Below are 14,587 nucleotides of genomic sequence, written 5' to 3' on the forward strand. Positions count from 1 at the left end.
ACCAAGAAGGCAGTGAAAGTAGTTTGCCACAGGCGAGGGTGAGGGCAGTCAGAAGACAGTGGTGGGAGCTCCGTGTATACCTTTTTATAGAGGTCTGACATTGGAACCATGTGAACACATTAACCACTTAAAAAAAAGTCCCCCTTCATGACACAGGCCACTGCTCCTTCTTCGCAGCTGTGCTGTCATGTCCCCACAAACCTTCCTCCTGGCCTGGCAGACGTAGGAGCTATTTCTCTGATGAAATAGCTGGTGAATAAAGGACATGGTCACACTGCAATGCCTTTATAAGAGGAAGTTTTATTGTTAATTATTTACCTTAATAGTTTCAGAAAGAGGAACAGATTAGCTCAGTCCAACCGATTGGCAGTTGGCAAAATCTAGTGAAGCAAGTGTTCTGATTGCTAAGGATTTAATTTGGATGCTTTTAATACTTAGCCATCTAACACTTCAAACATAATCCAGAATAAATGCATCATTTTCTTCCCTTTCACTTTAATGCCCCACCTATCTCACGTCAATATGGAAATACCTTCATTAAATATGATTCCCAGAGGAGCAAGACCTCTGGAGAGTATAGCCATGAGGACAGTGCACAAAAAGAAAACTCAAAATAAAACTCTGTATGATAATTTACTAGGCTAAGGAAACAAAAACCTCCCAATATATTAAGAAATCAATCCAGTTACAAACGCACTAATAGGTCTAAGGTGAAGAGGATCTGGAATAGTAACTGAAAACGGCCGCCTATTTACAAGATACACAAGCAGGTAGAGTACCCTAGCCCCGCACTGGCTCTCAGAAGCCGAACGTGTTCTCTCCACTGTAGGCCACATACAAGAATCCATCTTCATCTTTTTCCTTCTCGTAAAGTTGTCCCATAGTTAGGCTTGAAAAAGAAAAACAAAAAACAACATTGAACACGTATATATAGGCTCTCTCCACCATTTTCAGCATCCATTAGTTACTGAACTTTGTAAACTGGCATTGAAACACTGCAACATTATTTTGTTACACTAATTTTATAAAATTTTACAGTACAATACATGTTATTTTTCAGAGACAAACCAAAGATTAATTTCTCAAGGTTCTCGCCACAGCCTTAGCAGCATTTGATGGAGGATCTTTTATATACATTTGTAATAGATGGAAAATAAACCTGACTGCAAATCTTTTTTTGTTTGATGTTTAAACCATGTACCACGTTTTTTGTCCAAATCATGTAAAATAAGTTAAACTTAAATTACATTCTATTAACCATTCTATGAGTGTATTTCTGTAAGCAAAGTTATGTTGCAATGAAGTTTTTAAAAAGAAAAAACAACACTAAGAAGTGGGTCTGGTTACTGAGTCAAGGTGTTGGCAGAAAGATGACTTAGGGATAAGGAACTTGACGACCCTCTCCCACACCTCTGGTGGTAGGTGGTAAAAAGAAACTCAGATCTCAGTAGCACTATATTCCTGTTGTAAAGAAGGTAAATGGAGCCACAAAAGATTAAGGTAAATGAAGGCTCTGGGAATCATAAGACTGAAATCAAATCTCCATTCTCTTGACCCAGGGCAATGCCGTTTGCAAGTACCCTCACATAAATTTATCCCTCAGAGGCCAACTCTATCTAGCTCCTTGAGTGGCCTAGGCTGGTTGGTACATTTAGAATGCTTTCTGAATGCTAAGGGCAAGCAGAAAAAAACTAAGCAAAATTAAGAGCCTATGAGGCCCATCTCCATGTGGGCGAAGGACTAAAGAAAGGAAGAGTACATGAACTTTCTTCTGCCTCAGGCTGGTTTACTGACTATTTCTAATTTGTACCTGACATGTACATATAAGTGGGTTCATTCTGTGGAAGCTCCCCCACCAAAATCCCTGTGTTCCAGAGACCTGTGTCAGCATCATCAAAGAGAAGTTATTTTCCTCACATGTAATGCAGACATCTCTCAGATTATATCCGGGATCCACAGAAGCCCTGGCCAACCTTCTTAAGAACCCTCCAGAAATAGACACTGCTCAAACTAAACACGTGGCTAGGAAAGCTGGCTTTCCCTAAGCCATAAACCAGGCTGCAGTCGAGAAGAACTACTCTAGTTTTCTGCCATGAAACTGAGCTGTACCAGCTCCAGAGTTAAGACTAGTAACACATGGAACCCAGGGTGAGTTCTAGTTACTGACTGTAGTATTAGAGATGAGAAGGAGTCGAAGACATGTGCAAAACATCAGCGTAACCATAAGTGGTGAGGTCAACCAGAACCAGCAGTAAAGCAGCAGCGGTCCGAGAGCCAGCCAGAGACATCGAGGTCACCAGCCTGGACAGATCACAAGAGACACCAAATGCAGGACTCAGTGAAACAAGGGCCACTGGGGGTGCATAACAAGGGGTCCAGGGCCTCAAGCTGGTGAAGCAAGGACTGCCCCCTCTGCTACTGTGCTCCTGGCAGGCTGTGTGTGACCTCCATCACAGGCTACATTTGTAAAGGGGAGTTTTTCCTTTCTTACTCTTCCTACCCAGTTTCAAGTTCAACCCATCTGACTGTGTGGGTAGATAAGAATTATTAAGTAACAAAGTGGGGGTGGATAAGTAGGAATACGAAATGGCCTGTCATCAGCATCTTGTGCAATGAAACAGTGCTCCTTGTGAGGATCTCTTAACCTGGAATCTGTAAAACAAGGACTCCCTGGAACAGCACTGTCTGCTAGAAATTTCTGCTACGATAGAAATGTCCCATATTTTTACTGTTCAATCAGTAGCCACTAACTACATTTAGCACTTGCAATGTGGCTCACTGAATTGGGATGTTTTGTAAGTACAAAACATATACAAGATTTCAAAGACTGACTTAGTATGGAAAAAGGATGTAAAATACTTAAATTTTGATTACATGCTATAATGATGACATTCTGGATATACTGGATAAATAAAACATTAAAATTAATTTCACATTTCTTTCTTAACATGAATATTAAAAATTTTAAATAACAAATGTAGCTCGAATGTCATTCCTATCGATAGCACTACCCTGGAACACACGAGGTCTTGGGGAGCTGTGCATAAAGGGAGGAACCCTTGCTCATTGGAACACCTGGAATGGTGGGTCTCAATCTTAGCTGCACATCAGAAACAATGGGGAGCTTTAAAAACATCTCCGTGCATAAGCCCCATGCCTGACTAATTAAATCTGAATCTCTGGAGAGGTAGGACCCAGGCAGCTGCATAAACTGCTCCCAGGCAGCAGTTTAAAATGCCAAAGATAATTTCATGTGCATCCAGGTTGAGAACCAGTCCCTTTGCCAAAGGAAGATAGATGCTTGTCTTTTTTCAAATATAGTTTTCTAAATTGATTTTTTTAGAGACAGAGAGAAAGGGAAAGAAACTGATTTGTTGTTCCACTTACTTATGCATTCATTAGTTGATTCTTGTATGTGCCCTGACCAGGGACTGACCTGCAACCTCAGTGTATGATGATGCTCTAACCAACCAGAGCTAGCCAGCTAGGGCTAGATGCTTGTCCTTTTTCTTTGTTTGTTTTTTAAAGATGCTTATCTTTAAGAGCCATGTGATCAGGAAGCAGAGTGACATGACAGGAAGTGGAGCAAGGAGCCAGCAACTAGCAAAGGGCCTGCACAAGTAGCTGAGTCTGTCAAGATTTTTACCCTGGTGTTTGGGAATGCCCCAAGGGACTCTGATTTTCTTTGAGACTCCTCAGAATGAGGCTAGGAGGAAAACAGCTACAGCTACAGCCACAACTCCTTTTGCTCCATTCTGTTTAAGTATCTAGGGTGACCCTGATGAGACCTGTACCAACCATCTCCCCACTACTATTACCACAGGGGTTTAGACACAGAAGTAACAGATACTGTGTGAAATTCAAAGGCAGCCAGCCACCCCTTGGTGCCTATGCAAGTTTGCTTCCATCTGACAGACTAAGTTCTGCTATTTTCCTGGCTGGTTGGAAGACCTGCTGAATTAGAAATACTTAAGTAGCTTTATAAACACTAGTGTCCCGCCCCAGACTCTAGTCTGTCTGCAGCGAACAGTGACCACTGAAACCACTGCAGTCTAAGGCAGGATCTGAGACTGTCAGGTGGGAGGTGGGGAAAATCATGGGACTTTCTATCTTTAGATTCCATTGTCTTCACAGTAAAGCTTGGGTTTTTTAATTCGCTTAACCAGTGCCACAGCAGCTACAGAGGCTGATCATAAAAATTGTAACTGTAACAGCAAACACCAATGTGCCAAGCACTGTTCTAAGTGCATTACACACATTAACTCTTTATCCTCACAACAATCTTATGAGGCAAGTACTACCATAATCGATAGTTCATACATACATACAAGTGAGGCTGAGAGGTCAAATAATTTACCCCAGGTCACAAAGCCAGGAGACATTCTTACCACCATGCTGTGCTCCCTCCAAGTGCATACACAGCTAGATCTAAAGCCTCAATGTCAGCATCCCTATACCTTCTACAGAGATCTTCCTTAGCACAGTGCTCCTCACACAAACACACAAACATACATAATCACCAGAAGGCCAAGGTGGGGCCCATGACATTTTTAACAAGTCCCAGGTAAGGCCACCACTACCAGCCTCTGCATCACACACTGAGTATCCAGCTCTTAGCACTCTCTCCTTCAGATCCTGTAATTTGACAACGAGAGGGCTGTGCCTAATGACTTTAAGAGTCCTCTCACAGTTCTCCTTTTCTGTCACACAGCTTTGTGTGGAAACTTTAGCTGGCAGTAGCACTGTGTCCTTACACTCCGGGTGCCCCTTGGGCAGAACTTGAAAACTGACAATGCTCAATGCTAGGAGCTAAATACCCCATCCAGCATCCCGACTGAACACCTGATTTCAAAGCTTCTCTGGGTACCATGAAAGAAGACTGGCACATGCGTACAGTATGATTTGAAAACAGCACTGTAGTGCCAGAACACAGACATACAGAGTCAGAGTAACTTGGCCTGGAGCCAAAAAGAGCTGGGCTGCAAATAGTTTTTTAAAAAAGGTTTTTAAGTCCCATTAAAAGAATAGTCAGCAGGCAGTCTATTGCAGAAGGCTGCTGTGTCAGTACAAGTTCCATAGCCTCCAAGATGACCTTCCCTCTCAGAATTCGCAGAGTCCGAGCCACACAGCAGTGAGCCGCCTGCTGCTGGAACGCCTGAGGATTCTGAAGCACAGAGGCAGCTCTGATGCGTGTGCCTGGCTAAGCTGTACAGGCTCACTGGATAACCTGACAACTGGCAAACAGCACAACTCCAAGGCTTCCTGCCTAGGTCACCAGTTGCAGAAGACACCCGAAGGTGGCCTCCAGTCTAATACTAATGCAAACCACAGGGGCATCAAGTGCTACATGCACTCGTCCTAGAAGGATGCTGCTGAGGACGAGAGGTACTTCCACCTTCCAAGCTCCGAATCTGATGGGGAAAGACATGGGAAAAGCCAATGGCAGATTCAGGCCACAGAGCCAATCTGAGGTATGGTGGGACCCTGAAGTACTGAATGGAACGAACCTAGATTGCCCCTTAAAACCTTGTCTCTAACTGCTCCATTCAGGGTCACAGCTCCAAACAAACTAACCAATAGCCTTTTGGAGAATCCATATCCAGGAATGGCCATGCTGCTCAGGTAAACATTAGTTTTAAGCTATTCAACAGCCTATGAACTAGCAGACTGACCTACAACTGTGTGGATGCCCATTCCCTGCAGAACCTTCTCTTGTCCCGCAACCAAGGTCAGGTCATGGAGGCTGTGGGATCCTGCCTGACTCATGAATTAGCTGGACTGATAGGCACACCTGGCTACCCATCTGCTCGGAAGCACGCGTGTTTCCACTGGACCTACATTTATCTCTTTTCTAGCAGGGGAAGGTAGGTGGGGTGAGGTGGGAGGACAGAGGACCCTGCTGTGGATCCTGGCACGATAATGCCTCAAAGTGAAAGTCAGTATGACCCTGAGGGCTCCTGAGATTCTCAAAAATAAAAATTAACCACTGCTTGTTCCTTTTATCAGATTTTTCTCTGATATAAATAAACTTATTTATTGGATGAAATAAACCCCATTATTGAAGAGGTATTTACCCAAAAATGGTCAAAAGTGCTTGATTTAAGCACATTTCTACATAGAGTTTAAATGGACTATAAGACATCACAACTTCATTTTACTTAGTACTTCCTTAAGATCCAGAAGCAACTAAACACCATAGTATTAAACAGCACAGGTTTATCAATGTAACATTCTTAAATCATCACATCCTGGAGACACTTTTGTTAATAATATACTCCTGTTTATATTTAAACAAGATTAACGAGACTATAGTCTGTGTTCTAAATCTAAACAAAGACCAAAAAGTAGGTACCACTGCCAGGCCTGGGTTCCCCTCCAATGACGTGACTGGGAAACTTACACACTGATGTGCTTTCTCAAGTTCTGTCTGCACCCACCCATAGTTTTCTTTTTGTTTTTGGCCTGATTCTGAATGTAGGAACCTAGGCAGAGAATTGAACTTTCCAATGATAAATGCAAGAAGGTTGCTGAAATTCCCCCTTTTTAAAAAACAGAACTCAGAAAGAATTTAGGAAATAAAACTCTGAGGGACTTGCTTCTATTTCTAGAATCAACATTTTAATACTAAACAATAATCACGACGTTCTACAGAGTGATCACCTGTGTTCAGAACGCTCCCCCAAAGTTCTGCTCCAAGGCAGGTATAATGGAAGCCTCAGGTATGAGTGATCAGGTGCAGACCTGTCTGTTACTAGATGGGGAAGGGCTCCTGCAGGGTTGGGTTCATCCTTTCTCGACTCATTTCCCGAGTCTCTTGGAAGGCAGCAAGCACTAAAGGCTGAGAGAGAGAGACTCTGGACTTTTCCCTAAGGAGTCTGGAAAGAGCTGAGAAAAAGGCTGCTAAACTGCCTTGGGGAAGGATGTGGAGAAGATGAGTCACACGGCAGCTTTAGGAAGGAGACCCTGTGGCAATTCTGTTTGTGCTATCAGGTGATCAGTATTTGCATAAAATCCCATGATGTCACAGGTCTCTTATTTGTAAACAAATGTGTCTTTAAGAATAAAACCCCTGGAACAATGATTAAAATAAAAAAAAATAAAATAAATAAAAGGAATAAAACCCCCAAACAAGACACTGCTGCTTTAAGTGTGGGGCACGGAGTCAAAAACTGGGGCTAAAGGCCCTCAGGGCATGGACAAAGGGGCCCTCAGTGACTTTAAAATCCTGATCACTGGTGTAAATCTGCTTTAGGGCAGATTCTTACCAGGTTGGAGAGGAAATGGCCCTGAAGTAGCCTCTGCTGCCCTGAGAATCACTTTTCATTTCCAATTATATATATATTTTTAGTTTTATTTATTTATTTGTAGAGAGGGGAAAAAAAGGAGAAAGAGGCAGAGAGAAACATCAATGTGTGGTTGCCTCTAGTGTGCCCCCAACTGGGGACCTGGCCTGTAACCCAGTCATGTGCCCCAGACTGGGAATTGAACTGGCAACCCCTTGGTTCACAGGCCAGCGCTCAATCTACTGAGCCACACCAGGCAAGGCTCATTTTCAATTCTATTTATATCTCAGGGATAATGGGAGGAGGGGGCAGTTGCTAAAATTTGCTACCATTTTAATGGTGAGATTAACACTGAGTCATTAGAGTAATCTTAATGGCCCCCCGAAACCTGCTTCATTTCCTCCCAGTATCAGAGGATCAGAATCCAAGGAAATAAACTCAGTGCCACAGGTCATCATCACATACTTCCGCTCAAGAAGCCACCGAGGTCTTGCAGAAATTGCAGGTGATATGAATAAAGATTTAACCTCTTTAAGATCAAAAAAGAGCTTTCTACCTTTCATAGGAAAAGGACTAGAATATGGCCTAGACCTCTTCTGAAGCTTTCAAGGATTTTCAGAAGGAACATTCTTTTGGCTACATTACACTATTTCCCAGGGCTTCTGAAAGCCTTAGCTTTTAGAAGTACTGCTTTTAAGAGGGGACAATAAATGAAACTTAGTTTGAGTCACAAAGATGAGATGCAGCTCACACTCAGGGAAGAGGGGCCAGCATCTGGCAGAGGGCAGAAAAGTATTCAATCAGTAAGGGAAAGAAGGACCAGGGAACTAGACTGAGCCCATCCATTTCCCTCTTTCCACAGTCAGACTCTGGCAGTAAGGGAGCTAAGTCTGTAGAGAGACCTCAGAGCCCTTTGCTGAAGAGCAGCCATTCCAGCGTACTGAAGATCAGGTGCAGCTAGAGAGACTCACACAGTTGCAGAGCTGACTAAGTTTGGAGAGCAAGCACGATGGTGACTAGCTAAAGCTCCACCTCAGCAAGGCATACAAGCTCCTGGTGGAGAATGACAGGACCTGGTTCGCGAGTCATTTGGAGGAAACCATTTCAGGCTACAGTTCTACTAGTGGCTCAAGCCTAAGTTAAACCCTCAACTTGTTTTAAAGGGTACTTGGGGGTCTAAGGCTGGATTGCATCATTTCTTTTTAAGTCCAGATCTGGTTTTATTTTCTTAACCCTAAGTATACTCCCATATATTGCGGACCTTATTTTCATTCAGTTCCTGAAGTTAGATAGCACAAAATCTAGATTTCTAGCCAGGATCAGTAAGAATTTTCACACCCCCAAAATTCTGAGTTCTGTAAACAGCCAAGCAGATGGCCCATACCAGTAAATATCTCTCACCTGGACTGTGGGACTGTCTTATCCACAAACAGGAAGATTGCCTTTTCAGAAGGAAGCTGGATCCTTTTCCTAATGATCCACATGAACTGAGCCACAGTGATGTCAGATGGAACCAGATACTTCCGTTTGTCAATGTCAACAATCTGAGAGCCTGACACTTTTTCCACAATCACCTGGGAAAGCAAAGAGTGGTCAGGCCTGGATTTCTCATGTGAGGCTCTGGACTTGCACTGTCAGGGAACTGAGGAAAATAGTGTGTGGGCAAGGAGGTGGGTGGGGAGTTGCACAACATGAAGAAATATGCCCTTGACTTACTAAACCACACACTCTGGGGTTAAGAACCAATATAAATGTGTTATAGGGAGACAGTAAGTGCTTTTCTGTGGTCAATTATTAATATTTCTTATCCCTGATCTCTGCATGCATTAAGAAAAACACAGCCTTTAATACAAAGCTCTTCAGTATTTTGTCTGGGCAGATGGGGCAATATCTGTGGGAGTTTCCTCTGCAGCCTTGTTATTCCAAGACCCCAGAATGGCTCTGCACTACAGGGGAATTAGGATCCCTAGGAACATAGGAAATGAGAATGGATGGACTAATGGGTACCGCTGGCACTCCCAGCCAGCCAGGAACCCAGCTCTTCATTTGGCCTGTTGCTTTTCTCTGAACCAGGTTTCAGATTTGTCCCTCCTGCCCCCTCTCCGCAGGAAGTGCTCACAAGCAGTGAGCTACAATAACAGGCCTGACATCCTTTAAAAATCAATAAGGATTACAGAAACCACCTCCCTTACCATGCAAGAAATATAGGATCATATTTAATATTGATTGAGAAAAAACATGGGAGAAGGAGTTTTCAGCGGCTTCTCAGTTTTTTCTTTCTTTTCTTTCTTTTTTTTTTTGGTCAGGAAAGGATGACAGGGTCAGGGTGAGAAAAGTGAGCTGGAAGTCAGGTAAAGATGGGGGTTCAAAGTTAAAGATGAGACTGTCCTGAGACTCAAGTACCACTTCCAAGACCAAAGTGATGGTGTCCCTCCACCACTGTTCCCCAAAGTGCTAGTGACCTGTTGCCCTGTCCTAGAATATCGTTCCTTACATAATTGCCGAGGGAGCCTTGAGGCTCAGGCAGCTCACTGGCCTAGATCGGGAGATTGAGTGCTCAAGCACCCTAAACAGCACCACCTTGAGCCCCCCACGCTCGGGCCCCGGACAACCCTTAATCCAGTCTGGCCCGGCTGCTGCTGTACTGGGACTGGTACCTCAACTTGTCAACTGTTGAATGGTCTGGGCCCTAACAGGAGTACTAGAAGACAGAGGTGACAGTGAGGTGAAGGGGCGGGGAGTTCACTCACCGGAACCCGGTCCGGATATTTCGCTCGGATCTTCGCGGATTCCACGCATCTATGTTCTGTGGGAGAAACACACCGGGATGACAGTCGCGCCTGGCCAGCGACCTGTTCTCGGCCCCACTTCGTCCCTCCCCCCGCGACCTACGCACGCCCCGGGCCCTCATTCGAGAGTCCCGGCTGTCTCGGTCCGTGGTCCCCTGGCTCCGGGAAAGGCCTCCCGAAGGCGGCACGGGGTCCATGGGGAACGGGTCTGGGGACTGGGGCCTCGGAGACGCTAGCCCAAGGAGCAGCATCCGCCCAGCCCGGCCCAGCCCAGAGCGGCCCAAGTGGGGGAGGGGACCACCCGCCGCGCCAGCTCCCACAGCCCGGCCAGTGGCCCGACGCTCACCCAGAGAGTGGTCCTCCTTAAACATCCACTTCATGGCGACAGCGGGGAAGGGACTCAGCCGGCTCTCGGAGCCGCGGAGCTCAGAGCACCAACCACAACAACAACGACAGCGGCAGCGACGGTGGAGACTACACAGCAGGCGGGACTTCCGGCTGGCGGCGCCTAGCAACCGGCGGGGGCGGGGCTTCCGGCGGCGCTCCCAGCGACGCGGTGCGGGCGAGGAGAGGCAGCAAGCAGAGCGGTTGGTCTGGAGAGGTAGACGTGGGATGTAAACTGCAGGCGTCAGAGGCTTCTGTGAGGGAATTGGCGACTAGGAAGGAGGTATTCGAGAATTGTAATAGTATTGTCTCGGTGGACGTAGGTACCAGGAAGGGGAGTTTGAGGGTCTGGCTGATAGGATAGAGTTCTTATAGAGGACTGTTCAGGAGGGAAGTCTGACTGGGGCGTTAGTGACAAGAGGGGGGATTTTGGAGTTAAGTATGACAGAAGAGGGGTCTCTGGTGACTACTGACGGCGCGTGTTCCGTGAAGGGGCGTGTCCAACCTTTTGGCGTCTCTGCACCACACTAAAAGAAGAGTTGTCTTGGACCACACATTAAATACATTGTGACATATAACCACAAAAAAAAATCTCCTACTGTTTTAAGTAAATTTACGATTTTGTGTTTGGCCGCATTCACAACCATCGTGGGCTGCATGTGGCCCCTGGGCCACAGGTTGGACACCCCTGGTAGAGCATTGACAGTTTAGAGAGTATTGTGTGGAGTAACAGGGTGGGGAGAGGTACAGATGACAATCCGGGGGGTTCAGTAACAGGTATGATAGGCTGCCTTGGACCTGGAAGTTGAATTTAAATAAACCGTTTCCTTCCTTTATTCATGAATATGTGTTTGAATAAACGTTTAAGAAAAGTTATCAGAAATATGCATTTGAGAACTGTAACCTCACACTGATCACAAAGAGACCCCTTAATCTTAATAGGCAGAGGAGTTAGAGGTGACTCTCAGACTTGGAGAATTCCCCTGGTAGCTGGTCATGAACGGGCTTCCTTGGCAGTCAGTGTGCGATTCAGCAATCACAGCCTAAGCTCTGTGTGTATGTGTCATCTGCCTGAGATTTCAGGATCTCCAGTGATGTCATTCCTTCCTTCTTAGCAAAGTCATCGGGGCAATCTGCTCTAGGTCATCACATGTTTATGAGTTGGTGAATACGTAACAAGAATATTCACCTAATTGAGCACATGATCCTTGCCACATGCCTGTGCTTCTGATGCACCTGAAAGGCCTGGATGTTTGAACATTGTCAGTCATCATTTCCTACAGTTGAAATTCCTCATGGATGCTGTGGAACCTAGTTTCATTCTAAAGTTATTTTTGTTATTTTTAAATTGTGTTTCTGAGCAACCCAAACTTTTTTTGTTTGCTTGCTAGTTTTTAAAGAAGTCAAAAATCCTTAAAATGTCCTACCAAATATGATTGTTGCTGTATATAGGAACACTGTTCTAGGTATTGGGAAAAACAGCTGTCATGGAGTTTACATGCTAGTGAAACAAGACAAAAAAATAAATGTCAGGTAATGATAGGTGCTGCTTAGAAAAATAAAACAGTGTTGGTGACTAGAGAGTGGGGTGTGATAGAATGCTGATTTGAAGAAGTGGTTGGCATGTTCCAGGAGCTGGAAGGAGCCCCTTGTGGCTGGAGCTGAATAAACAAGGGGGAGTAAGTGGGGAGATGAGGCTAAAAGATCTAGAACACTGTTTTGTGTTCTACATCTTGTGTTTTGTATTTTGAATAGAATAGTGTTTGAGTTAATTCCATGTTAAGCAGAGGTGTGATGTGATACAGCTTTCCTTTTTTAAGTGATCAGGCTAGCTTCTGCGTAGATGTAGGCTACAGTGGGTTGAGGATGGAAGCAGGAGGAAGAGTTAAGAGACCATTATGAGGCCCTAGCTGGAGAGCTCAGTTGGTTAGAGCATTTCCTAATACACCAAGGTTGTGGGTTCTGTCCTGGTCAAGGCGCATATAAGAATCAACCAATGAATGCATAAATAAATGGAACAACAAAATTGATGTTTCTCTGTCTCCCCCTTTCTCTCTCTCTCAAATCAATTTGTAAAAAGTTAGTGTGATAATCTAGGTGAAAAATGATGGCTTAAACCAAGAAAATGTCCATGGAGGTGTGGAAAACAGTTGGTACTCTAAATATATTTTGAAGGTAGCACTGACAAAAATTGCTGATAGATGGGATATGAGGTGTGAGGGACAAGTCAAAGTCAAGATGTTTTGAAGAATGAAACTGCCATTTATTGAAATAGGATGGATCCAGCTTGAGGATCCAACTCGAATTAAGAGTTTTGTTTTGGCCCTGGCCAATGTGGCTCAATTGGTTGGGTGTTGTCTTGCAAACAGAAAGGTTGTTGGTTCGAGTCCCAGTCAGGGCACATGACTGGGTTGTGGGTTTGGTGCCTGGTGCCTGGTTAGGGCACATGCAAGAGGTAACTGATTGATGTTCCTCTTTCACTTTTATGTTTCTCTCCCTCTCTTTCTCCCTCCCTTTCCAGAATCAATAAAAAAAAATTTAAGCATTTTGTTTTGGGTATATTAAATATAAGATGTCCAAGAGACACATCCAAGTGAAGATGTAGAGCAGGTGAATGGATCTATGAGTCTCAAATTCAGGAGAGAAGTATTTGAAATTATTGAACTGGATGGAATTAGCTAGAGAGTGAGTGAAAAATGTAAGTACATTTTTTTTTACAAACAGTTAAACACTGAGGAATGAAAATGGTTTTTCGCCATCTGATAGTGAATCAGTGGAAGAGTTAGAAATTGTACTGAAACCCCTGCTTCCCTTTACGGAGCTGGTTATTGTGTCCTAATCCAAAGCATGTATACACCATCTTGCACATGGAGGAGCTTAGTATACTTCTCAGGGGAACAATCCACCACCCACCAATCCATAGGCATGACACCTGATGATTTCAATGGTGTGTATCGTCTGTTTTCTGTCTTTACCTGCTTTCATGATGTGTCTTTCAAGTCCACCATTCTAACTGGCTTCTCTGATCTGCCTTAATGATTGAAAATTATACATATATATAATATATAACTTTCTTTACCTATTGGGTAATTATATTTGGCTTATTGAATGTTCTAAGGACTCTGGATGCCTTCCTTGAGGGGGTGATTAGTTGAAGAAGTGACTCAGGAAAAGAAATAGGATACTGAATATATGCAATTACACATTAACAGACCTATAAAACACACAGAATAAATTTCAAATATGGAGAGGTGCATGAACATGGATATTGATGGATGGCTTAGGGCAATGGGGCTGACACAAAGCCAAGTGAGGCTTATCAAGAAAGACTTCAGAGAAAAATGTGAATTTCATGTTTTGGGAAGGGTACATATTTCAAAGGATAACTTTTCCTTGGCACATAGAAACAAAAGCTGGAGTTAGAAGAGGAAAATGGGAAGCCAGGGGTTCAGTGGTATAGGTAAATGTCAAGGTGAAAGACATGTTGGAAAGCCTTGAAGTAAACATTCAAGAGTTCTAAACTGATTCAAAAGACCCTGAATGGGAGCATCTAGAAAGGAACAGAATATAATTAAAATATGTAGTTGTAAGAGAACAACTCTTTTTGTCCTAGGAGGTAAATTGTATGAAACATGAGACAATTATGGATATATAAACTGAAAAGCCATGTATGTGTGAAAATGACACAATATACAAATATCTTTAGCACTTAAATAAATCTAACATTCTGTCTTAAAGAATTGAAATAAAACCATGAAGACTAGCTTCTTCAACTCATGGCAACAAAAAGTAAAGATTGTTAAACAGTTTTGCAAAGCTCATGACATCTCACGGAAGCTGAAGCACTTAATACACCTAAATTCTTAGCAGTCACCTCCCCGTTTCAAAAGTAGCTAAACTAACGCTAGCTACAATATGTGTGTTTCTTTCTGTTGAAGGAAGGAGCTTAGAAGGCAAACTCCTCCTTCCAGAGCACAGCCACTCTCAAAAGATGGCACTAGAACCATCTATTCTAGAATCTTATTTTAATGGTTATTTAAATAAATGAAAGTCATCCACTTAAAGCATAGCTACAATACAGTCTCACAATAATAGCATAAAATTTAAGAAATACAACTGCTGTATTTAAGA

General features: G+C 43.7%; 1 protein-coding gene across 1 annotated transcript; it reads right to left on the reverse strand.

Annotated features, from left to right (window-relative positions):
• Positions 1 to 280: 280 nt before the first annotated feature.
• Positions 281 to 10,579, reverse strand: GABARAPL2 (GABA type A receptor associated protein like 2). Its single transcript, XM_045819240.1, has 4 exons — positions 10,419 to 10,579; positions 10,034 to 10,089; positions 8,685 to 8,857; positions 281 to 889 (listed from the first exon to the last, which is right to left on the reverse strand). Exons 1-4 carry the CDS (start codon positions 10,450 to 10,452, stop codon positions 799 to 801), a joined length of 354 nt encoding a protein of 117 aa, XP_045675196.1. The 5' UTR covers positions 10,453 to 10,579; the 3' UTR covers positions 281 to 798.
• Positions 10,580 to 14,587: the final 4,008 nt, after the last annotated feature.

The sequence above is a fragment of the Phyllostomus hastatus genome, unplaced genomic scaffold, assembly GCF_019186645.2.
Source record: "Phyllostomus hastatus isolate PE091 unplaced genomic scaffold, TTU_PhHast_1.1 phas_scaffold_345, whole genome shotgun sequence".
NCBI classification, from domain to species: domain Eukaryota; kingdom Metazoa; phylum Chordata; class Mammalia; order Chiroptera; family Phyllostomidae; genus Phyllostomus; species Phyllostomus hastatus.